This window comes from Dermacentor andersoni, chromosome 1, assembly GCF_023375885.2.
Source record: "Dermacentor andersoni chromosome 1, qqDerAnde1_hic_scaffold, whole genome shotgun sequence".
Lineage (NCBI taxonomy): Eukaryota > Metazoa > Arthropoda > Arachnida > Ixodida > Ixodidae > Dermacentor > Dermacentor andersoni.
The window spans coordinates 285,716,805-285,742,696 of NC_092814.1; the positions used below are offsets into that span (position 1 = coordinate 285,716,805).

General features: G+C 44.1%; 1 protein-coding gene across 8 annotated transcripts in view; it reads left to right on the top strand.

The window, feature by feature from the left end:
* LOC129380931 (uncharacterized) overlaps positions 1-25,892 on the top strand; it is a 128,499-nt gene that overhangs the window by 80,092 nt on the left and 22,515 nt on the right. For 7 of the 8 annotated variants that reach the window (XR_008609151.2, XR_008609152.2, XM_055063235.2 and 4 more), the window contains one exon: positions 11,920-12,012. The exons of the other annotated variant lie outside the window; for it this stretch is intronic. Coding sequence is in view for 5 of the 7 variants with exons in the window: in XM_055063235.2 (XP_054919210.1) it covers positions 11,920-12,012 (93 nt within the window). In the remaining 2 variants the exon portion in view is untranslated. The remainder of the gene's footprint in view (positions 1-11,919; positions 12,013-25,892) is intronic. 8 annotated transcript variants of the gene reach the window in all.

Below are 25,892 nucleotides of genomic sequence, written 5' to 3' on the forward strand. Positions count from 1 at the left end.
AAAATGATATCCCGGAGTAGGAAATCTGCGACGCCGGTTGCGCAACTCCTGGGAAATGCCCGAGTGATGACATAGCGCGTCACGTAATTAGTAGCGACAGCGATCCATCTGTCGCCGGAGCTGGACTCGGGGAAAGGGCCAAGGAGATCCAAATCCATGCCAAAGATTGGCTCAGGTGGAATGTCGATCGGCTGTAAGTACCCGGCAGGAAGCGTTGCTGGCTTTTCCCGGTGACAGGGCTTTCATTCTCGTAGGCACGGCGATGCCACGAGCGCAACCTTCGCGATGCCTTCAGCGACCACCACAATCCTGATGCTATCGGCGTTCGAGATTTCACCGCAAGCAGCAGCAGACGAGACTATCGATGTTTTGTGCTCACATTTCCCGCGAATGCATGGTCTGCCGAAGGCTTACAGGAGCAGCTCTGCCATGTGGTTTCTTTAGCTAGAGAATCCCTTCTATGTCAACAACGCGAGTGACCAACATTTTAGCTATCTCCACGCAAGTCCCGAGCATCCAGACCGTTTTCGCTCGGCGCTAGGACTTCTACAGGCCAGGGCATTTATTTATTTATTTATTTATTTATTTATTGATTTATTTATTTATTTATTTATTCATTCATTCAAATACCCTAAAGGCCCTCTAGGAGAGGGCCTTTAGGGAGAGGGCCTTTAGGGTACGAGAATTTGCGGTCGGTCATTATTTTGCTCTACTCCATCACTGTGGATGTGCCTCACTCACAACCTACGTTGCCAGTGCTGCCTGGTACGTCTCTTTCGGAATGTGGAACACAGCCCTATTAACAAGTGCCACTGCCACTACCAACACCACTTACACCGTAGCGCGCCGTTCAACGACACCGTGTTCAGCGTTGTTCGCCTCAACGGTCTGAACTTTTGGCACGTGTCTGGAAATGACCAATACGTTTTAACTCCCCTTGCCCAGTTGCGCCGCACTGGGTGTGCAGACGTCGGAAATGCACGACGATGCCCTCAACGCAAAAGACAATGCGCCCCGTTTCGAGATTTGGTTCGCCTGCGCTATCGGCTGCACACAGGCTCATCTTTGTGCTTGCACTGCACGCACCTTCTCTACATATTTCCAATTGTTTCCTTTTATTTCATTTCATCTTTATTTCCTTAAAGACATCCGAGGGGGTATTACATAAGGGGCGGTCTTGTGCAAAGAATATTGTTGGCACAACGAATAATGCGATGTTACATTTGATATGCTATGCATAAAGCTTGACAGGCAGGTGATAGTGGCGATGTTGGGAGAAAGGCCATTCCAGTCCTTTGCTACTCTTGGATAAAATGAAGCAGAAAATGTTTTAGTACGGGAACGTGGACTAGAAACTTGTAGCGCATGACCAGTGCGAAGAGATATGTGAGCTGCAGGGATCATGTAAGGAGGTCGATTAAGTGGCGAGCGAAATAACTTGTGAAATAGGCAGAAGATTGCAACGCATCGGCGTCAAGTAAAGGGTGATCAGTTACACTCGGATTCGAGGGATGAAGCACTGATTTGATATGAATACGAAGCATGCATGAATCTAGCAGCCTGATTTTAAACGAATTCTAAAATATTTGTGAGACCTACTTCGAGTAGGTTCCAGGTGGGAGATGCATACTCTTAGCCCTGACTAATGATTTATAAGCAAGTATTTTTACACGTCTCGGAGCGTTATATAAATGACACATTAGGAAACCCAAAGTTCTGTTAGCTGATGACGTGACATTAACAATGCGGTGTTCCAAGACATATTGTTAGATAAGGTAATTCCAAGGTATATATAAGTAGTTACTGATTCAACGGGGTGATCAGCTATGTTTCAATTGAAGGGTAGTTTGACGGCGAGTGAAGGAAACGAGTTTGCATTTAGTAAGGTTCAGGGACATTAGCCAGTCATCCCACCATTGTAGTGTATGGTCGAGGTCTTGGTTTAAAATCGTGTGGTCAGATTCACTAGTAATAGCTTGGTAAATAACGCAGTCATCAGAAAACATGCGGATATTAGAAGATACATGTAAAGGTAGGACGTTAATGTATATTACGAAGAAAGAGGGCCGAGGACAGAGTTTTGAGGCACCTCCGATGACACTGGAAGTGGGCTGGACAATTTGTTATTTGTAAACAATAGTTGCGAAAGGTTAGTTACGGCGATGCCACGAGAGAAACCTTCGCGATTCTTTGATACAATTTATTACACCAGGGCGCACGTTTAAGAAGCAAAATTTAAGAATTTGGCGTTTGTGGAGTACTTTATCAAAGGCTTTCAAAAAAAGCCAATATGGAGTCGGTTTAGTACGTTAAGGTCAAGGTTAGCATGAAGGTCATGACGAAAGATGGCAAGATGGGTTTCGCTAGAGGCCCTTACGAAACCATGTTGAGAATGGTGAAAGAAGTTATGAGAATTGAGAAAGTTCAAGATGCAAGAGTAAATGACGTGTCCCATGCATTTTCAAGGTACGCTGGTCAAGGAAATTGTTCGGTAGTTGAGGGGTGAGTGTTTGTTACTGGATCTAAAGATGGGAATGACCTTTCCCACTTTCCTATCATCAGGTATGACACCTGTTGAAAAAGATTACGAAAATAATTAAACAAAATAGGCCTAAGCAATGTGCCCTATATTTTTCAACAGTTTTGCTTTAATGCCGTGCAGTCCTGGTGCTGATGATAACTTGATCTCATCGATAGGGATGAGATACCATCAACAGAAAAGCTGATTGCAGGCATGGAAAACGTGACATGACATGAAAACATAGGCAAGGAAGTGTCTACTTTTTTAGTGAGAATAGATGAAAGAAAGTTGTTGAAAACATCGGCAGATTCAGTGTCTGAAATAACTTTCCAGATTCGTAAGAGTAGTAGTAAGTACTTCATGGGCATCATGATCATCATCAGCCTGGTTACGCCCACTGCAGTGCAAAAGCCTCTACCATACTTCTCCAACTACCTCGGTCATGTACAAATTGTGGCCATGCCGTCCCTGAAACTTCTTAATCTCATACACCCACCTAACTTTCTGCCGCCCCCTGCTACGCTTCCCTTCCCTTGGAATCCAGTCCGTAACCCTTAATGACCATCGGTTATCTTCTCTCCTCATTACATGTCCTGCCCATGCCCATTTCCTTTTCTTGATTTCAACTAAGATGTCATTAACTCTAGTTTGTTCCCTCACCCACTATGCTACTTTCTTATCCCTTAACGTTACACCCATCATTCTTCTTTCCATAGCTCGTTGCGTCGTCCTCAATTTAAGTAGAACCCTTTTCGTAAGCCTCCAGGTTTCTGCCCCGTACGTGAGTACTGGTAAGACAAAGCTGTTATACACTTTTCTCTTGAGGGATAATGGCAACCTGCTGTTCATGATCTGAGAATGCCTGCCAAACGCACCCCAGCCCATTCTTATTCTTCTGATTATTTCAGTCTCATGAACCGGATCCGCGCTCACTACCTGCCCTAAGTAGATGTATTCCCTTACCACTTCCAGTGCCTCGCTACCTATTGTAAATTGCTGTTCCCTTCCGTGACAATTAAACATTACTTTAGTTTTCTGCAGATTAATTTTTCGACCCACCCTTCTGCTTTGCCTCTCCAGATCAGTGAGCATGCATTGCAATTGGTCCCCTGCGTTACTAAGCAAGGCAATATCATCAGCGAATCGCAGGTTACTAAGGTATTCTCCATTAACTCTTATCCCCATTTCTTCCCAATCCAGGTCTCTGAATACCTCGTGTAAACACGCTGTGAAAAGCACTGGAGAGATGGTATCTCCCTGCCTAACTCCTTTCTTTATTGGGATTTTGTTGCTTTCTTTATGGAGGACTATGGTGGCTGTGGAGCCGCTATATATATCTTTCAGTATTTTTACAAACGGCTCATCTACACGCTGATTCCGCAATGCCTCCATGACTGCTGAGGTTTCATACTGAATCAAACGCTTTCTCGTAATCAATAAAAGCTGTATATAACGGTTGGTTATATTCCGCACATTTCTCTATCACCTGATTGATAGTGTGAATATGGTCTGTTGTTGAGTAGCCTTTACGAAATCCTGCCTGGTCCTTTGGTTGACAGAAGTATAAGGTGTTCCTGATTCTATTTGCGATTACCTTAGTAAATACTTTGCAGGCAACGGACAGTAAGCTGATCGGTCTATAATTTTCAAGTCTTTAGCGTCCCCTTTCTTATGGATTAGGATTATGTTAGCGTTCTTCCAAGATTCCGGTACGCTCGAGGTCATGAGGCATTGCGTATACAGTGTGGACAGTTTTGCTAGAACAATCTGCCCACCATCCTTCAACAAGTCTGCTGTTACCTCATCCTCCCCAGCTTCCTTCCCCCTTTGCATAGCTCTCAAGGCTTTCTTTACTTCTTCCGGCGCTTCTTGTGGGATTTCAAATTCGTCTAGACTGTTCTCTCTTCCATTATCGTCGTGGGTGCCACTGGTGCTGTATAAATCTCTATAGAACTCCTCAGCCACGTGAACTATCTCATCCATATTAGTAATGATATTGCCGGCTTTGTCTCTTAATGCATACATCTCATTCTTGCCAATTCCTTGTTTCTTCGTCACTGCTTTTAGGCTTCCTCCGTTCCTGACAGCATGTTCAATTCCATCCATGTTACACTCCCTTATTTTTTTTTATTTTATTGTACCCTCAAGACCGAAGTATTACAGAGGGGAGTGGGTATAAAAAAAAACATACACAAGTAAATAAACAAAGCAGCAATAAACAACAAATGTGATTGGTTAATTGCATCCGGCAGTAATGATGTCTGATAAGGCCGAACGAAACTTTGAGTTGTCCTTGATTGCGACAACTGCGCCGGGAAGGTGGTTCCATTCCTGAGAGGTCCTAGGAATGAATGATTCGTTACAGGTTCTGGTGCGGCACTGAATGATTCCAACCTTATGGCTATGGTCGATGCGAGAGGAAATGTAGGTAGGAGGTGATATTAGATTATCGCGCAGGTACGAAATGTGGAAATATAGTTTATGAAATAAAGCAAGGCGAAAGCACTTGCTTGCGAAAGCAGCTGTCTTACGCTTGTTGATTAACTTCGAAAGTTCTGCCAGTTCTATTCTAGCTGTAGGGTTAGAAGCTTTCATACATTGGGGTTTCTTGATGAGATCTTTTGTCTCCAGTGATAGCTTACTGGCATCCTGTCTAACGGAGTTACCACCGACCTTTATTGCACACTCTTTAATGATGCCCGTAAGATTGTCGTTCATTGTTGCAACACTAAGATCCTCTGCCTGAGTTAAAGCCGAATACCTGTTCTGTAGTTTTATGCGGAATTCTTCTATTTTCCCCCTCACCGCTAACTCATTGAACGGCTTCTTATGTACCGGTTTCTTCCGTTCCCTCCTCAAGTCTAGGCTAATTGGAGTTCTTACCATCCTATGGTCACTGCAGCACTCCTTGCCGAGCACGTCCACGTCTTGTGTGATGCCAGGGTTAGCACAGAGTATAAAGTCTATTTCATTTCTATTCTCGTCATTAGGGCTCCTGCACGTCCATTTACGGCTATCCCGCTTGCGGAAAAAGGTATTCATTATCCGCATATTATTCTGTTCCGCAAAGTCAACTAATAACTCTCCCTGGCTATTCCTAGTACCTATGCCATATTCCCCCACTGACTTGTCTCCAGCCTGCGTTATAGCTAACTTGGCATTGAAGTGGCCCATCAGTATAGTGTATTTTGTTTTGACGTTACCAGTCGCCGATTCCACGTCTTCATAGAAGCTTTCGACTTCCTGGTCATCATGACTGGATGTAGGGGCGTAGACCTGTACGACCTTTAATTTGTACCTCTTATTAAGTTTCACAACAAGACCTGCCGCCCTCTCGTTAATGCTATATAATTCCTGTATGTTACTAGCTATATTCTCGTTAATCGGGAAACCGACTCCTAGTTCTCGTCTCTCCGCTAAGCCCCGGTAGCACAGGACGTGCCCGCTTTTTAGCACTGTATATGCTTCATTTGGCCTCCGAACTTTACTGAGCCCTATTATATCCCATTTGCTGCCCTCTAATTCCTCCAATCGTACTGCTAGACTCGCCTCACTAGATAACGTTCTAGCGTTAAACGTTGCCAGGTTCAGATTCCAACGGCGGCCTGTCCGGATCCAGGGATTCTTAGCACCCTCTGCTGCGTCACAGGTCTGACCGCCGCCGTGGTCAGTTGCTTCGCAGCTGCTGGGGACTGAGGGCCGGGGTTTGTTGTATTCATATAGGAGTTTGTGGCCAAGTACTGCACCAGGGTGGCCAATCCTGCTCTGGTGAGGGAGTGCGCTACCGGTTCTGGTCACCGGGATCAGGCCGCACTCCAGGCCTGTTCATGCAATTTTATCAACACGCGGATTGTTTTTTTTTTATTTCGGTGGAAAATCGCGCGGCACCGGGATTCGAAGCACGGACCTCTTGCACGCAAGGCGGATGTTCTACTTCTACGACACCGCTATACCGGTCATGGGCATCAATTAGCTACCAAAATATGCGGGGGCTATCAATTAACATATTAGGCAAATCGTTGTTAAAGAAAAAGAATTCGGCGTTACGGGCTACTGTGAGATAAGCTTTCTCAGCTGTATAATACTTAAACTAGTTATGGGCGCCCCCTTTAAGTTCGGCATACCGGAATAAACGTTGTTTCATGTTATCTAGTTGGTGCAAGACTTTGTTAAACCAATGTTTCTGGCAGTTTACAGGGATAGTCCTCCTTAACAAAATTTGCAAGAAATGAAGACTGGTGTAAGGGACAAATGCGCCATCTTTACTAGTCGTTGAGCACTAGCGTAGGCGGTTAGAATGGGGACGGAACTCAGTTGAAACAGCACCGATTTCCGGTTGACCTCATTCGGCCATTGATGCGGACACTGTTACAAAAATGGATACCGCAATACCGGAAGATCGACACATAACAAGAACCAGCTCACTAGGACACTATCACTGTTTGGGTCTTTATAAAATATTATTCAAGAACATTGTCTCGTCAGAAATGTGTCAGCACATTGGTTTCCTCGCTTGCCTTCTGTTTTGATAAGCAGGGCCGATTTACGGAAGCAGCGAACTCTTGACGTAGTGCATTATCGACGAAGATGTGTTTTGTGTAGCAACAACTGCACAAAATGAAACATGCGTTCTTCCTTATGACCGACAAAATATATCCAAGCATAAACAATGAAAGCACTACAACTCGTCACCATCCTAAAAAGCAAGCGTGCAAAGCTCAGGTAGCAAAGTGATGCTGAAAGTTTTTGTCATAAGCAAGCAGTGGTGACGATAAAGTTCGTGCGAAAAGTCGCCACTGCAATGGCGTCCTATTATGCCAACTTACTGGCGAAGCTAAAGGAAGCCATCAAACTGAACTGGCATGGTACGCTGGCAATAGGCACCCTGCTCTTCCAGGACACTGCTACGTGGACCTCGTGTCTTCAATTTTCCACCTCTTTCCATCTCTGAAGTTATGTTTGAAAATCAGATACTCTTGCGACAATGACACTTGCATTGCCGAAGTAAAGTCATGGCCCCAAGTCCAGTCTGAGGACATTTATAACAGTGGTATCCACAGCGGCGTAAAACAACCCTATAGGCATTTGTGGCTCTTGGTATCGGCTATGTAGAAACACAAGAATATATATGGCAACTTTCATGCTCCTGATCCCAGAGAAAGTGGGCCAGGAGGAAATTTTATTGACCGCCCCTCGTACATGCACGTCGAGATCTATAGCATTTCTTATTTGTTATTGCTATTTTGGTTTCTTGATTTTTCGATGTGCATCCTGACGCACCTCTCCGTACCGAAGAATGTACTAGATTACTTACAACGAGTATTTGACACATTCGATCATGAACGGTTACTATCAAAACTAAGCAGATCTGGTTTCAGAGGCCCGTATTACTCATCTTTTAAAAATTATTTAACAGACAGACAGCAGTGTGTCCGTGTGGCGGAGTCTTGTAGTTCTTTATTGCGTGTTAAATCAGGGGTACCGCAAGGTTCCCTATTGGGACCGCTTTTGTTTAATATTTACATGAATGATCTTGCTTGCTTACCACTAATATCAAAAATTTATTTATACGCTGATGACACGGCTTTGGTTGTATCGAAAGAAATTTCGAACGAAGCCGCTAGAGCACTACAGTATGATGTCTGCAAACTACTTGATTGGTTCATTTACAACAAAATGCTTATTAATAAATCAAAGACTAACATGATATGTTTTCACAGCCCAAACAAGGTAGTCGCGGATATTTCCCTGTTTATCTCCACACCAGTGACTGCCTTGCATGCTCATGTCCTCCGGTAACTCTGGTAAATAACACAAAATACCTACGGCTACACTTCGACGACACGTTGTCATGGAATGTCCACATTGGAGAGCTCGCAAGGCGCTTGCGTGCTGTGTGCGCTCATTTGTATGCCCTAAAATCTTTCTGTGATGTAAATGTTCGTAAAATAGTTCACAAAGCACTTGGTGAATCGATCATAAGGTACGGAATAACAACTTATGGTTTTGCTCGTTCTAGTAGACTTAAGGTAGTTAACCGCATCCTAAAAAAATTGCCTATAGCCTCTCGTATGGCAGACTTGGTCATGGGGAAAATGTCTTGGTGAGCATGTACCAGTCAGACATGTTTGTCGAGCAACAAGTTTTGTTCGACGCTATGTGTAAGAGTTGTTTTTCTACTAATTTCAAAAATCCGAACCTGAAATCTCGCAGCTGACGTCTGACAGAAAGATGCGTGGTACCTCGTGTGCACACAAACTACGGCAAGAGGACTCGTGCTTTCTACGTGCCGGCTAATTTCAATAAATTGAATGAGAATGATATCGCAGGAACATTGAAGCAAATTAAATCACATTTACGGTCATGGATGATACGTAATGCCCACATCTTTTAAACTTTTTCTTCAGGGTTTCAAGCATGCGAACCTGATTGTGAAGTTATATTTAATGTCAATGTCTTTTTTTTTTGCTGTTGATGCAATATTATCTTCTTTTTTTGCAATACAACTTTTTCCCTATATTTCTTTTTTTTCTTTATTTATTTATTTGTACGCATGTCAGTACTACCAGCTGACTGTTCGGCCTCGCACACGAGCAATGTTGCTTATGCGGGCTGGATATTGTTACCATGACACGACTGGATGTACTAAAGATTATTATTATTATTATATTGTTATTAATAATATTATTATTATTATTACAACATCATTTCTTGAGCCCACCAACTGATACCTTCAACGAAAAGAATAAACCGATCCCAGGGGCTATCATTATTGGTTGTTTTTTGTATGGCAACAATATAAAGAAACAGACAATGAAGCCAAAAAAACTGTAGTGGAGGTTATTTGCTTTGTTTAATCGATATTACCCTGGCCCAGCGACGCCGTTCAATGCTTTCGATGACTAATTACTAGAGCTGTGCGATGCACACGCGGGAAGCGGCTCTCCAGTTTGTGACGTCTCCCAGTGAAGTTAAATCGAGGGCGCGGCTGCATGTGCTCCTAAGCTTCTAAGTCTTGCTTTCGCGCGCTCGATGAGCCCTAATTCATTGCGCTACACTTGCGAGGGGAATTGAATTTTCCATATCTGAAAGATGATTATGCATGCAGAGAACTAATTCAATTGCAACATTGCAATAAGTTCTCTAAATTTAAGGGTTAAAGCGTTAATTACGCTATTTTAGTTTATTAGCGCATATTTACTACGTCTATGAAATTCTGTGATGTTCACCATTACTTACACGACGCTTCTGAAGAAATTTTATTTATAGATATCCAGAAACCTATTCATAAATAGTGCCTAATGTGTTCAGTGCAACGCTAGGTATAGCGGACGAATCTGACCAGTGTGATGATGCTTGCATGCAAAGAATACTCTCATCAAGCCATAAAGATGGTGTTATATTTCTGTAACTATTTTTCTTCCAGTCAGTGCTTTCAGGCGGTTTCAGCATTATCTACCTAATTTCCCCTAAAATATCCGACATATCTACGAATCACAAACAGGTTGACTTGTTTAGTTCAACGCGGACACGGCGGACGCCTGTGATAACCCATGAAAACAAGGCCAAAAAGCTAAGCAGCTGCGTTCTGTACTTCCTCGCTGATATTTACGTGGTCTGGCCGTCTGTACTGCATAGCCTCGTCGACAGTTGCGGAAAGCGTAGCAATAGCTGCTGATCTATGCAAGCTAAAGACTTTGCCTCATTATCTACCCCTCACCAGGTTCCTGCGTAAAACATTAGCCCTCGTGAATGTACTCGAAAACAAAGGCGTCAATGTAAAGCTCCAGTTGATTCCCTCCCACGCGGATTTTGGTGACAACGAGAAAGCTGGTGCTCTCGCATACGCAATGATCTTTCATCCTTATAAATTTAAGGCACGCATAAGTAATTAAATGCGAAAAATCTGCCATCCGTGGTGACTTTCGGTCCCTTTTGTTTCTATCACATATGTCCTGCGTAACCAAGCGATATCGCCGAGAGATAGCGGCACTTCTTATGCAATAAAAACTGGACCTGTTCATACACCAGCATTCGTATTTAAGATGGGGCGTATTGCTTCTCTAAACTGTACTGCATATAAAGAAAAAGGAGACGTTCAAGACTTCCTGTGGTCATGCCTAAATACGTGAGATGAAAGGGACGCTCCCCCGGAGAACTTGCAAAAGAAAGACTTTTCACATGCATGCCTTCAACACTGTGTTCCCGGAAGAATTAATTATAGCCCGCAAAGAAGCTTTAGGTCTTTGCGTCCCGGAAGTATCTTGCAAGAGACGCTCGGGCGCAGCAATCAGCAGCGCTGATCGGCAGGTTAAACCCGCCGGTTGCTACAAACCACCAACCCCACAAGGGCGGAAACGAGGGTTCAGTCAATGTTTGAAATTTCAATAATGAAGACGAACCTTAAGTTATCACAACACATTACACTTAAGATTCCCGGGCATTTCAATATGTTAACATGGTGGGCCCTAGATGGACTGGGAGGTATGGCGAATGATAGCCCCGTCATGCTTTCATATACTTGATGAAAACATTTTTAGAAAGGGCTCTAATTTATTAACGCGCATTGAACTTTGCACGCATACCGGCAATAATGTTCCCACACTTTTAGCTAAACTTGAATTTTGTGGCAGTTCAAGAAGAGCAGGCTAATATCGGAATGTGTTAGGCTGAGTTTTAGGACTTGAAGAAAGAAAGACCACAGAAAGCAAGTACAAAGCGCAAGCTACCAACCATTTATTCTCGTCAGTGAATACGTTTACATGAATGACGATAGGTGCAAAACGCACCCGCCGCGGTTGCTTTGTAGCTTCGGTGTTGCGCTGCAATGCACGAGATCACGGTATCAAATCACGGCCGTGGTGACAGCATTTCATCTGTCAACATCATTCTTCCCTCAACAAGCATCATGCACTGCATTCGTCCTTGTGACATAGGTGCGAATACCTCTCAGACTGACATCCACTTGATTTGGAGTTAACATTCTGGCATATTTTGTTACCAGTGTAGTGCACAAATATAACAACTACATGCGGAAAGTTGGGCCTTTTGGGGTGTATAAATACAATCATTGCATGTGGTAGCGCGCTGCCTAGGATTTAAAAAAAACACAATTCTGCGTATGTGCCGTTAGTAGTAGTATAGTACAGGATTTAACACACCGCTTGACTAATGCTTTCCTTCATATGCTGCCGAACGAGTGCGTTGGGTAGCAATGATTTTTATTTCGTATTTTGTGTGAATGTAGCGATGACGCTCCATGCGTGATGCCTACATCTCTCAGAATTCCTAGAATGTTTTTTAGTCAGTTGCAACGAATGCTTTTGCTTCTTTACCTAACAGCTAATCCAACGGAATAAAGCTACCAATATAACTGCATGTCCTTTTTTGTTTTGCAGAGACCACGTTATCAAAATTTAACGTGCACCTATATTCACCACGTTTCTAAGCGCGATATAACCTGTCGGAGACCTGACAATTCCTTGTGCACTGTAAGTATGGCAGATGATTGATTCAGGAGCCCTGTAATACAGAGCAATGACACTCGCCACTCTTTTGAACGAAACATGTTAATAACTTTACAAAATGACAAATAAATATTGAAAACGCGTGCTTGCAATAACAATGCCCGCATCGAATTCCAGCGCGAGCGATGCAATATGTTAGAGTGGAATTTTCGTATGAGCGGTGAGGTATAGCTTGGCAAAACGTAGCGCAGAAGGCTATTTTGCTCAGAAAATTATTCGCAGACTATTCACAATGTAAAGATTTCACCAGGGTACTGCCGGTAGAACCCATTTATTGCTACATTCCTCCAGCTAACCTCGTCGTCTTCCTTTCTTCATTACCCGATGGCGATGTCGATCGCCACACACTCCCAATCGGCTGTCCTGGCCTCCACGATGGTAATATGGTAGCACGTTCCCAATTGAAGCCTTTTCAACTTTTCCACTTGGTCCTTAGTAGTATATTTTCTTCAGCAGTCCTTGTTGTCTAGCTGTCTTGGTGACGTAGTAAGGTCCTGTAAACGGCGTTTTATAATCAAGTCACTTTCGGACCAGAATCCACGAATCTGGTTCAATCTCCGGCATCTTTGTGCAGTGTCTGCGGTCAAAGTTCTCTTTGATTGTCGCTCTATGTTTTCGTCGCTGATGAGAAGTTTTGGGATATTCCTTTAGATCAATTTATTTCACTAAGCTCAATTCATGGGTCCGCTGGCAGCCATGAGCCCGTTACAAATGCCGCAAAATGTGGGGTGCATCCCAGGCCTGCTGTATATGACCTGCTGTGATGTAAAACAGCGGCTTCCAAGGCGCATTTCCAGCCGCCTTTGAATTCAGGGTATAATCGTAGATACATGTTCAAGTCCCTTATCCCTCACTCTGCGTGGGAATTCGCTTTCGGATGGTAAAGTGCTGGGAAGCTAAGGGTGATATTTTTTTTCTCAACCCAAAGTCGCAGTTTTTTTGCTTTTAAAGGCTGGGCCATTGTCTGCGATAACGATTCTGACGTTCTTGAAGAGTTCTCGTTCCAGTAATGATATCACGCAGTTTGCGTCCTCGTTTCCAGCTTTCGCGGTTACAAAACGCGTGCACTCGTCCACGGCGACAAGGAAAGCTTGCATCCTGCTAACTCCCTCCACCTTCTCTTTGATTTCACTGAAATCAAGATGCGCAACCTAGAAGGGGATACCGCAACGCCCTGGCAAGACCATCCTGTTGCCTCTAGGCTTGTACTTGGCTTTAACAAGCTTACACTGATGTCAAGTTTTCACATAGTTTGTGACGTCTTCTTTCATGTTTTTCCGCGTGAAACGCGGGGCTATTTTGTGGTATGTATTCCAGAATCCGTCATGTCCTCCTGTCTCTGGACTAGTGGGGTAAAGCTTCAGGACTATTCGCACTTTGGTCTTCGGGACGTAAATTTTGCCATTCTTTAGATCCACTTCCTGCGTGCCTTCCCAAAGCTGTAACAGGTTTATATTTCTAGTTGAGGTTTCATGCGGCTCGTGGAGTCAAGATAGAGCATCGGCATCTTGATGTTTCGGTCCAGGGTGATGTATGCCGTCAAAACTGAATTGTTGTACTTCGCTAACCCACCGAGCTATTCTGCTCTTCGGCTGAAATAGCTCTAACAGGCACGTCAACGCCTGGTTGTCTGTGAACAGCTAGCTTGAAGTGGCTGCTTTACAGTTGACTTCTGAAGTATCGCAAGGCTAACACCAGCGCCAGTGCTTCCTTCTCCGTAGCTGCATAATTTTCTTGTGTCTTCGTAAATGTGAAAGAGTAGTAACCTACTACCCTCATCTAATTTCCTTGGTGCTACGTACCATCCCGCTGGTAGAGTATGGCGCCTACTCCGTAGTAAGATGCGTCGGTATAGAGCTTAAAGTGCATCTTGAAGTCGGGAAGCATAAATACAGGGTAGTGTACAGTGTAGTTATTCTCACACTCTTTTTACCACATGAATGGCACGCCCTTTTGGGTCAATGCGGTGAGGCATTAGGTTTTTGCGGCATAGTCTCTTATGAATGCACGGAAATAGCCCGCCAGTCCCAAAAACACTCGGAGGGAATGAACATCACACCGTTTCACCTTTTTCTTGATGCGTTGAACACTCTCTTCCTTGGTGCTTTTTGTTTGACCATCAAACAGCCTTTCGAGGAAAACCACCTTATTGCAAAAAACTCGCTTTTCTTCATGATAATCTGAGGTCATGCGGTGCTTGGTGCCTCAAATACTTTACACAAATATTTCTCATGGTTTTCTCTTGTCCTGGAGTGGACAATGATATCATCTACATATACATTACAAAATTTTCCGAAGAATTTGCTCAGCGTTTCGTTCATCATCTTCTGAAACCGCGACCCAGAATTCTTTCAGCCAAATGGTAACCGATTATACTCGTAGATGTCATCATCATCATCATCATCATCATCATCATCATCATCATCATCATCATCATCAGCCAGGTTATGCCCACTGCAGGGCAAAGGCCTCTCCCATACTTCTCCAGCTACCCTGGTCATGTACTAATTGTGGCCATGTTGTCCCTGCAAACTTCTTAATCTCATCCGCCCACCTAACTTTCTGCCGCCCTCTGCTACGCTTTCCTTCCCTTGGAACCCATTCCGTAACTCTTAATGACCATCGCTTATCTTCCCTCCTCATTACGTGTCCTGCCCATGCCCATTTCTTTTCTTGATTTCAACTTAGATATCATTAACTCGCGTTTGTTCCCTCACCCAATCTGCTCTTTTCTTATCCCTTAACGTTACACCTATCATTCTTGTTTCCATAGCTTTCTTTCCTAACCCTTTTCGTAAGCCTCCAGGTTTCTGCCCCGTACGTGAGTGCTGGTAAGACACGGCTGTTATAAACTTTTCTCTTGAGGGATAATGGTAACCTGCTGTTCATGATCTGAGAATGCCGGCCGAACGCACCCCAGCCCATTCTTAGTCTTCTGATTATTTCAGTCTCATGATCCGGATCCGCAGTCACTACCTGTCCTAAGTAGATGTATTCCCTTACCACTTCCAATACCCTTACCCTTAGCCTTACCCAGTACAATACAATACCCTTACCCAATAAAGAAAGGCGTCAGGCAGGGAGATACGATCTCTCCGATGCTATTCACAGCGTGTTTACAGAGGTATTCAGAGACCTGGATTGGGAAGAATTGGGGATAAGAGTTAATGGAGAATTCCTTAGTAACTTGTGATTCGCTGATGATATTGCCTTGCTTAGTAACTCAGGGGACCAACTGCAATGCATGCTCACTGACATGGAGAGGCAAAGCCGAAGGGTGGGTCTAAAAATTAATCTGCAGAAAACTAAAGTAATGTTTAACAGTCTCGGAAGCGAACAGCAGTTTACAATAGCTAGTGAGGTACTGGAAGTGGTAGATGTCAAATGGTGCGACAAATGCCGTAAACAGCCTCTTCTTTCAGTGGTATTGCAAGTACCCCTTGTAGAAGTATATACGTGTAAACCATTCGCATCCTCCAGTGTCGTGAATGATGTAATCTATCTTAGGCATCGGGTATGGAAAAAGATCAGTCAGCTTATCCTTCGGTAATCAGTGCACAGTCGGAATGATCCATCTTCCTTTGGTACAATGGTAATAGGGGAAGCAAAACAGGATGTCGATGGGCCAATGATTCCTGCTTCTAACATGACTTGAAGTTCTTGTCTTAGCAATACGTTCTTTTCATGACTGAGACTACATGGCTTTTTTCTGTCTATTGTGCTGTCACGCAACAAGAACGGCACTTCAATCGTGGTTATGGCATCGGGATACGGGCCAATGCGGATTAACTCAGGGAACTTCAGCGGCACGTTTTCTGCACATGATGGCTTTCGTTAGTAGGAGTTTTCCGTCAAACACATACCTTGCTGAGGTTTTTCAATAGTTACCTCGTCATTCCATAGTATGTTGATGTTCATATGTCCAGATCGTGATAAAAGAAAGGCGAAGTTCACCACTGACCCAATGAGCGCTTCCACCTTGAACTTCTGACCTTCAAGCTCAAGAGCTGCTGTTGTCCATTTATGCCAGTCCCGAGATGAACCATCGTATCTACACACAGGAATAGGCTTTCCGGAAGTGATGCTTGTTGACTCCACTATAGTTTCATTAATTAGGCTCACGGAAGCACCACTGTCAATCAATGCTGACATGTTTCGGTTGTTTACAAGCACCGGCAATGTCAGAACGCCTGATTTAACAAGGAACACCATTTCTTCAGTATATTGGTGAGATTCTGTGGTGCCTGGACCTTTGGAGGTATGCCTGGTTATGAATTACCAAGCCTCGCGTGTACTTGTCGCTTGGTCTAAAGTTGTGTCTCTTGTCCCTTCTTATGGCGCATTAAAATCTGTCGTCATAATGTACGCCAGTGACTGAAGCAGTTGGCCCATTGTGCTTGGCGACCTAGCTAGAACTTGTTCCTGGCACTCTTTTTTCATACCATGTATAAAGAGGGCGATAACTGACGATTCTGGAAGTTTCCGTTCGGCTTTACAGACTAAATGCCACTTTTCCAACACATGCTCTCTGATGTTCATTGCTATCTGACTGTAGAATATGGCGTTATTCTAAAGTTACACGAGATTCTTCTTGAATGCTCGAGCGAAACTCTCCTTCCACTCATTCCATGGTTCTTTCAACTGGGAGCTTAACCGAAGATCGTACCATTTCCGTGTGTTGCCACACAGAAATGCCAGCATGTTCTGTATGCGATCCGCGTCACTCAACCATTGGTTCGTGGAGCAAGCATACTCATAAAAATGAAGCCAGGTATGTACACTAGACGAATTGCCATCAAATATGCCTGGTATTAAGAAAGGCTGTTCTCTCTGGTTTCCAGATCTTGACAGCATAACAAGAAGATCTACCAGCTGCTGCTGTCCCTTCATGTGACATTTCTTAAGGTCAAGTAGTGCGTTCAGAATAGTTAGACCACTGTCAGGCGGCGTTACAGCTAGCTGAGTTTCATGAGTTATGATGGGTCCTTTAAAACAGGCTTCAGACTCGCCTTATTCATTGGAGGCAGGAACGGCGCCCTTAGTGACGGTGTCGTCAGCCGTAAACCCGCAAGCATTGGAGAGAGAGAGAGAGAGAAAGGCAAAGGAAAGACAGGGAGGTTAACCAGAGGTTATCTCCGGTTGGCTACCCTGTACTGGGGGAGGGGCAAGGGGATGCGATAGGTGAGAGAGAGAAGGATAAAATAAAAGATAAGAAATAAAGCAAAAACAAAAACAAACTACACACACATGCACGTACACACAAACTGTTTCTGTGGGCACTGTCACGCAGCCCGCAAAGGCGTTCCTCGGAGGCATTCGAACGCTCCATAGAACATCAGGCGTGGTGACATCCTCCAGTGGCCCGGCATGTTGTTCGTCACTTGCTTTGTAGCCTTCCATGGTGGTCAGTTCTTCGTTGAACGCGACATTCATCTTTTTCTCCACAGGTTCCTGTTTTCGACTGCACCAATGTAAAGATTTCACTAGGGTACTAATTTATTGCTACATTCCTCTGGCTAACCTCGTCGTCTTCCCTTCTTCATTACCCTGCTGGCGATGTGGATCGCCATAGCAGAGCTATGACTCTCTCCACTCTTTTGAACGAAATATTGACACGTGTACTTATATTTAACAGGCAAGCACGTTTCGCCGCCTAACAAATGTTATCGCACAGCGCGGGACGCGTCTGCATGTATCCGAAGTTTCTGGAAAGTTATCGATGCTTCTATCCGCTGTCTGTTGTCGCCGAATCTTGTGTTGTCTGATTTCATCGCGTGACTCGAATGTTGTAGAAATTTGTGGAAGGCATGCGGGTCCCAACGATTAGTCTGGAACATTCGACGACTGTTGTATAAAAGCCGACGCGCTTGACCCGCTGATCAGATTTTCGACGATCGCCGAGCGTGTTCGCCGCTATCGTTGTGCTATAAGTGTAGCCTGTTTTGTGGGCACAGGTTCGCCCAATAAAAGTTTGTTTTGTCGTTCACAGCATTGCTACTATGTTATTCAACGTCACCAGCACGTGACAATATGTTAACAACTTTACAAATGATAAATAAATATTGAAAACGCGTGCTTGTAATAACAATGCTCGTATCGAATTTCGGCGCAAGCGCCGCAATATCTTGGAGCGAAATTTTCTCATGCGCGGTGAGGTATAGTTTGGCACGACGTAGCGGAGAAGGCTATTCTGCTTAGAAAACTATTCGCAGACTAATCCAAGGTTATGGTGGTGCAGGTTAACTCAACAAAGAGCAAATCAAGCTGCTATAATTTCTGGAGCACTCAAATCTGTGGAGCGTAGACAATGCGGCTGTTGCGTTGGCTGTTGTGCTGAATACTGGTGCTCCTAGTGAAGGCACTCGCCAAATGGCGGGGTGTAGAAAAACAGGCACATGCAAACGAGCTCCCTAGGAAGGCATATGTAGAAACAAAAGCGGCTACGACAGCGACACGGCGTCTAGTGTGGCGTGTTTCTGTAGTAAAGCATGATGGTCTACAAAGTAGAAACACTGGCGCTCTACTGACGGCGCTGACACTTGAGCTGCTGGAGCATTGGCTTAATCTAGGGAAAGCACGTGAACTTGCAGTAACGTGAACTTTTAGCAGCAGTAAAATAATAAAGCATGCAGAAGCTCTTAAAATGACATGTATATTTTCTGCGAGAGAATATTTATAAAAGCAATAAAATTATTATTAGTGACCTTACACGACAAAAAACAGTGATTGCATAATACAAGACGCGTCGACAGCGTGAACACGTAATTTACCAGACACTGCAATGGGGTGGCTCCAAAAATATAATAAAGGAATGACAAATTCATAGCCGTTAAGTATGTATCTTGATACACCATTTGTTCTCTAATTGAATCAGTGAGAGAAATTACAAACAGGAGGCCTAAATATGGCCGCCTTCAGTAGTGGGCATAGTGCAAGTCAAGAGGCAGGCGTTGACAAGAAAGAAGTTGACTGCCGCTTCCAGTGGAGCTGCCCTTGCCTCCCAGGGTTTTGGCCAAGGATTGAGTAGCAGTTTTTTTATCGATTGCCAACTATTTTGCTAGTCTCATTATTATTTAGCTAATGAGACCACGCAGATTCCTTTTTCTTCACCAGGGCCAGGGGTCTTCCCCTGGTCCGCTGCTATTCCTCCGCAGGACTTACCTGTGGACCTGTTTTTACGGAACGGCGTCACATCAGTTCCTGTGGCTCTTGTCCCAACCGATGACGCAGTCATACGGATGAAGAATCTAAAAGTGATTGAGGCGGAATTGCGATCAGCGGCGGCCCATTTCCAGAACATCATTGAGGTCCGCCCGTTTGGCAGAGGGGATATCCTCTGCTTTTCTGCAGACCAGTTCTCTGTACAAGACCTTTTAAAATGTTTGCTGTTTGCCGCCAATCCGGTGAGCGCATTTATGCCTCCGCACTTGGCATGTGTGAAAGGGCTTGTTCGTGGCGTCGACGTGAACATTACACCGGCAGAAGTGTTAGGGATGTTTTCACCGGCGGGTGTAATTTCAGTCTATCGGTGTGGACGTTTGGTCGAGAAAAAGAGGATTCCCACTGAGTCGGTCACAGCCACATTTGCAGGGACATCTCGACCATCAGAGATAAAGCATGGCCTCTAATCTACATAGTGGAACCTTTGTCCCCTCGTCCCCTCCAATGAGTGAAATGCTGGCACTACGGACACACCTTAAAAGGATGTAGATCTGCTCCCAGGTGCCGAATTTGTGGCGAAGAGCGCAATTCTAGCGAGTGCGAAAGCGAGGAAGGAAGGTGCTGCCTCTGCAATGACGCGCACTCTACTGATTATCCTAATTGCTCAGCAAAGGCATGGGAAATTCAAATTCTGGAAATCGTTGAACGAAGACGTTGTTCCCGTAGAGAAGCCGTAGCTGAAATTCATGCTAGGACACAGGGATACGCCGGTGTCCCAGCCCACCAGGCGACAGCAACGGATGCATTTCTTTCACTTTCGATTGCTGATGCCGTCAAAAGGGCGATGGAAAAAGCTATGGAGCGCCTAGCTGGAAACTTTTGTGAGTCCTTGACACAAATTCTAACTAGCCAGATGGCGCAGATATTCGGAACAACAACAGCAGTTGGTATAACTTCTCAAACAACTGACTGTCCACGTCCTTCAAATGAACAAGTAACCACCAATTGCACGTCCCAAGATGCCCAAATTGTAAGCCGATCGGTCGATGTCAACCAAAGCCAATGCGCAGGCTTCAATGATAACGCAGAGGGCGCAGATGAAATGAACATGGATCCTTGATCGTTAAAACGATGTAGATCCGCTTTGTCTAATAAAGCTACGACTCTAACTCACTCAAAGACAAAAAAAATTATCTGAGAGATGCATTACAAAGGAAGATTTATTAAAGGAAAGCATTTTAAGTAAGGCAGTTACTGAGTCCGTACTTTTGCAACCATAGATCTCCTCAAAATTCTTCATTGGAATTGCCGATCGTTTCCCTCTGCAGCAACAGATTTATTGTATTTATCATCGAAATTCTCCCCGGATATTATTGGCGATCGCGCCTTTGCAAGGAACAAAGATTTCAGGACATCAATCTTTTCAACTGAATAACTATCAATCTTTCCGATTGGACCGACCATCGATGGCGGAGGTTTAGCTTTCTTTACCACTAACAAAATTAGCCTGAAGTACAAAGATTTCATATAAGTATATGTCTCCCGAAAGTGAAATTTTTGCATTAGATATAACCGTACCAGGGCGTCTACCTTTCTCGTTAGTAAATTTATGCTTTCCGGCGGGTGTGCAGAACACTGGATGCTTAGATTCAGCAGTGTCTTCATGGTGTAAAGACAAAATTCTTGTTGTAGATTTCAACTCCCATCACACGTGCTGGGGCTTTCGAACTGACCAATGTGGCCAACGCTTGTGGAATTGGACAATAGATAATAATCTTTCTTGTCTGAACACTAGAATTCCTACATATATTTGTAACCAGCACCGCTCCGCGTTGGATTTAAGTTTCGTAAGTTCGTCCTTCACTAGCTTATCCTGGACAGCTTTGGACTGTGCCACCAACAGTGACTACTTTCCAATAATGGTTGAAATTGCTTGCCAGATTATACCATCATGCTCCCAGGTACGCGTATTTGTAGATTATAATAAAGTTAAATCCGATGTTAAGGTACATTTGGCTTCTCATTCTGACGAGCATGAAGGCACCAAGGCTATGAAACATTGTGCGGTAATTAAAAGAACATACAAAAAGGCCGAATTTTGTGTTACATCTGCAAAGCAAACATCTCATAACCCTTGGTGGAATACAGACTGCACGCGAGACCACCGCCGCCTACAGGCAGCTTGGAAGCAGCTCCTCTACAATCAGTGCCCCAAAAATTGGTCTGATTACAAGTTTCACGCTGCTGTACTTAAACGTACAGTTGCTAAAGCTAAAGAAGCTAATGATAAGAAACACTATGATTTCCTTTCTAAATCAAAAAGCAAAAGAATCGTTGTTTAGATATATGAGGTATCGGAATATTCTGCCATCACCAACTAATATTGATTATGTCACTCTGTCTCCCGATGAAATGAGAAAATCTCTTGAACTCCTTGCTAAAGGCTTGGAGAGTAGATTCACTTCATCGATGTCGTATAATTTGCAAAAATGAGCCCCATCATCATTGTTTACTGAAGTTACATTGCCTGAATTAGCTCAAGTGATTCGAAACTTACCTTTGTCTGCCCCTGGTCCTGATGGAATTACCGTTCACATGATGAAAATCTTATTTGATCTATCTCCTGGAGACCTTCTAAACGTTATAAACTATTCCTTACACAAAGCCTGGAAACCTTACTATTGGAAAGTAGCTAAAGTAATCCCGATATCTAAAAGACAAGGACTAGGTTATGACATAAAAAACATCAGACGTATTTCTCTTACTTCTAATATGGTCAAACTCATAGAGAGGGTATTACATTGCCGAATTACTATCTGGATGACGGATAATTTAATATTAAGTCCAAATCAAATAGGCTTCAGAGCTAATTGCTCATTATGGTGTGCCCATGCTGATTTAGAGAGCCGCATCCAACTTGCCCGGAAAAGGAGAGAATATTCTGCTTTGATGAAATTGGATATAGCTAAAGCTTTTGACAGCCTCGATGTCGTATAATTTGCGAAAATTCTGTAGCGTCGTAATTTCCCCAATTATATTACCGCGTGGTTGGCAGAATTTTTGCGATCAAGATAATTTTATTGCTTCAAGGACGGATCTTCTTCGTCTAAATTCAGACAAAGTCGCGGAGTTCCCCAAGGAGCAGTCCTATCCCCAATATTATTTAATATCTTGATGAGCTCCACCCCCACTTGTCAGGACGTGCACGTTTACGTGTATGTAGATGACATTGCATTCTTTGCGGATGACACTGACATTAAAACTTTATACCAAAAATTACAAAGATACATGAGCATGCTAGAAGTATGGCTTAAGACAATTTGTATGTCATTAAATGTAAGCAAAAGCGCCATTTTAGTGTTCTCGGTCATGGATCAGGTTTCAATTTCTATAAATTATAAGCAAGAACCCATTCCACAGGTTGAGTCTCTCAAATATTTGGGAATCACATATAATAGAAAACTCAACTGGAGTCCACACATAGAAAGTGTAGCGGGTAAGGCACAACGTGCTTTAGGCATTCTGCGCAGAATGAGTAACCGACAATATGGACTACGTAGGGATTCACTGTTGATGATTTATAAAATGTATATGCGCCCCATATTGGAATTTGGGCGTGTCTTGTTCTCAGGTGGCCGTGCTTATAAAATAAAGCCTCTGGTTCTTTTGGAGCGTGATGTCCTACGCCTGTGTCTGGGACTCCCCAGGTTTGTGGCTATTAATGTTATCTATCAAGAAGCGCGCCTACCAACATTGCCCTGCAGGTTTCACATCTTAACAATTCCAGCATTTCTGAAATTTTACAGCTTGCCGCTAAGACGATCTGAATACGCCTTTATTCATGATCGAAATTCCTTCTTCCTTGCTCATTGGACGCGTTTTCACACTCCACAGATTATATTTGTACAAAAACAATTGGACAGACTGATTGTGAACATTCGAGAGGTAATGCCGTCAACCGATTCACATCAGAATATTAAGATAGATTTTGATGACATTCCCCCCCCCCCCCCAAACTCTAAGTTTCAATCAGCCACTTTTTTAAATAGCCTGTTGCAAGATTACCTTGCACACGTGCAAACAAATAACATAATAGCTACAGACGCCTCAGTGAACAACGAAAAGGCGGGCGGAGGCATTTACTCGCTTCCTCTTGGCTGGTCATTCTCCTTGGGACTGCCAGATTTCACACCCGTTTTTGAAGCCGAACTTCTAGCAGTGATTTTAGCGCTTCGGAAACTCCCGTCGAACTCAATAAGTGCGGTTATTATAGCAGATCCCTTTCGGTCTGTACTTCGCTTACAGCTTCGTCCAATTCGCCACCTCTAAAGACGTGTCTAACATTAGTTCCTCCACAGTTGAATTCTCCAAAACTATTATAGGTACCTGGCCCTTGTGGCTTACATTCAAATGAAAAGGCATACTCATTAGCGCGATCATCCCTGTGTGGACCTATGATGCCTGTTCTTCCTTTGGTGGCGCACATAGCAATCAGATATAGCAAATATTCAATTCATAGAGATGTCAGTGAATCAATAACAGCATGGACAGAATATCAGCACCTCGAATTTCCGTGGAAAATTCAGTGGTGTCCATCAAGACAATCAGAACTAGCGATCACGAGAGTACGCGTCCGTGTCCCTCCATTAAACCTACAGTTACACAGGACTGGTCTGACGCTATCGCCTCTGTGTCCATACTGCCAAGAAACAGAATCACTAGATCGTTATTTTTCGGTATGTCGACGATACAAATTTTTGAGAAAGAGACATCAAGAACTTCCGCTTGCTAAATTAGGGTTAATGTTATCATCAGAAATCACACTATGTTTCGGTGCGTCAGTATAGGGGTCAGCCACAGGGACGTATTTGATGCCGTTTGCGATTACATACAGTCAACAAAACGAATAACTTTTTGATCTTTGTCTTGTAATTTGTTTGTTTTTGTATGTTTCCTTATCTCTCTTTCTTATTTTTTTCTCATCGAATAAGCAGCACTTCAAAAGAATAGGTAATCATTTCAGCACTCAATTCTTGGCCAATCCCCGAGTGGGTATGAGCCATAACATGAGGCCATCATCATCATCATCATCACTCCCCCCCCCATCGATGGCCAGGTCCCACCGACGTGTTTTTAAGGAGCCAGTAGCAATCCATGATGGTGACGTACCGAAAAAAAAATAGTCACACCCTGGTATGGATCGATGATTTAGACGGCTGGTGGCGACCCTTCATCCCACTGGACACCTGCGCGACAAGAATTCGGATTCAAGGATTGAAGCTTGTAACGAGCTGCTGTGTCCTGCGCGAACGCTTTCGTGACAATATTCATGGAGCTTATGTTCTGAAGGGATAGCCGCTGCTATTGACTAAGCGGATGTCGTAATCACCTTCTCAGCCGCCCGAGCAATCGATGAGCACGACGCCAATTACGTGACGAAGGGCTTTGTGCTTACAACGAAAGTGTTAGGCATCCTACACGAGCCAGTGTCCTAGTAGCAGTGGCGTATGGTGGAATGCGCGAAGGTGAAGTGGTCGCAGGAAGTAACGTATCATCTCTACTGATGCAAGCTGGTTGTGCAGCTAGGAGTATGCTACAGCTTCGTGATTACTGATCTCAGTTGCTCGTCACCAACTTTAGTAAGGAGCATCGACACCTTTTCCACTGAACTTAGGTAGCATTTGTCGACGAAATAACAAACGTCGCTCAATGTTTTGCAACTGAAGCAGTGGCGATCGCTCGTCAGCCATCCCCACTACGCTTCTTCGCAGCCTGTGTTACTGCTAAGCTTCTTTTCAAGAATTCTGCTCAGCAACGTTACTAAATAGGATGTGTACTGAGTGCCACGTATTGACAACTCGTAAAAGAGACTACGGCACGCCCAGTTTTTTTTTCTTTTCACTTGGTTTGATACTGATTTGTCATTTGATACTGGCAGATTGAGGTGGACGAACGATAACATGAAAAAACTGCCTGTGGGACTCCTCGCAGCTTCTACGAATTTCGAATGCTTCTGTTCGTCGGCTTGTGTTGAGCCCCAGCAGCTTTCCCGCGAATGATAGACACGGTGGCCGCTGGACTCAAGTGGCAGACTTGTGTATCTTGATGACGTAGTAATCTTTTCTGAAGCATTTGAGCAACATCCTCATCATCTGCGAAACATGCTAGCAAAAATCCGAGCGGCTGATCTCACACTTAAACCAGAAAAGTGTCACTTCAGTTATGAAGGACTTAAGCTTCTCGGAGACATCGTAAGAGCCGGAGAAGTCTGACCCGATTGCGACAAATGTGCCGCTGTAGCCGCCTTTCCTACGCCTACCGACAAGAGCGCTGTTCAGCGCTTTCTGGGCTTGTGTACCGTGTTATCACCGTTTCATTGAAAACTTCTCGAAGACAGCGTCGCCCCTGACTCGCCTTAATATGGATGACACATCATTTGCCTGGATCGATGACCAAGGGGCAACCTTCGCTGAACTACGACAACCAATGCAGTCAGCGCCCATTCTGGCACATTTTGACGATAAGGCCCAACCGACCACCCTGTGATTGTAGTTGCCCAAGAGGTAATGACCCCCAATCAAGACAATAAATGAGTGTGCGTAGCTTTCGTCACGATGACCACCCATCAAGACAATAAATCAGCTCGTATCCTTGTTCAAACGATATGTGTCACCTTCGTGTCT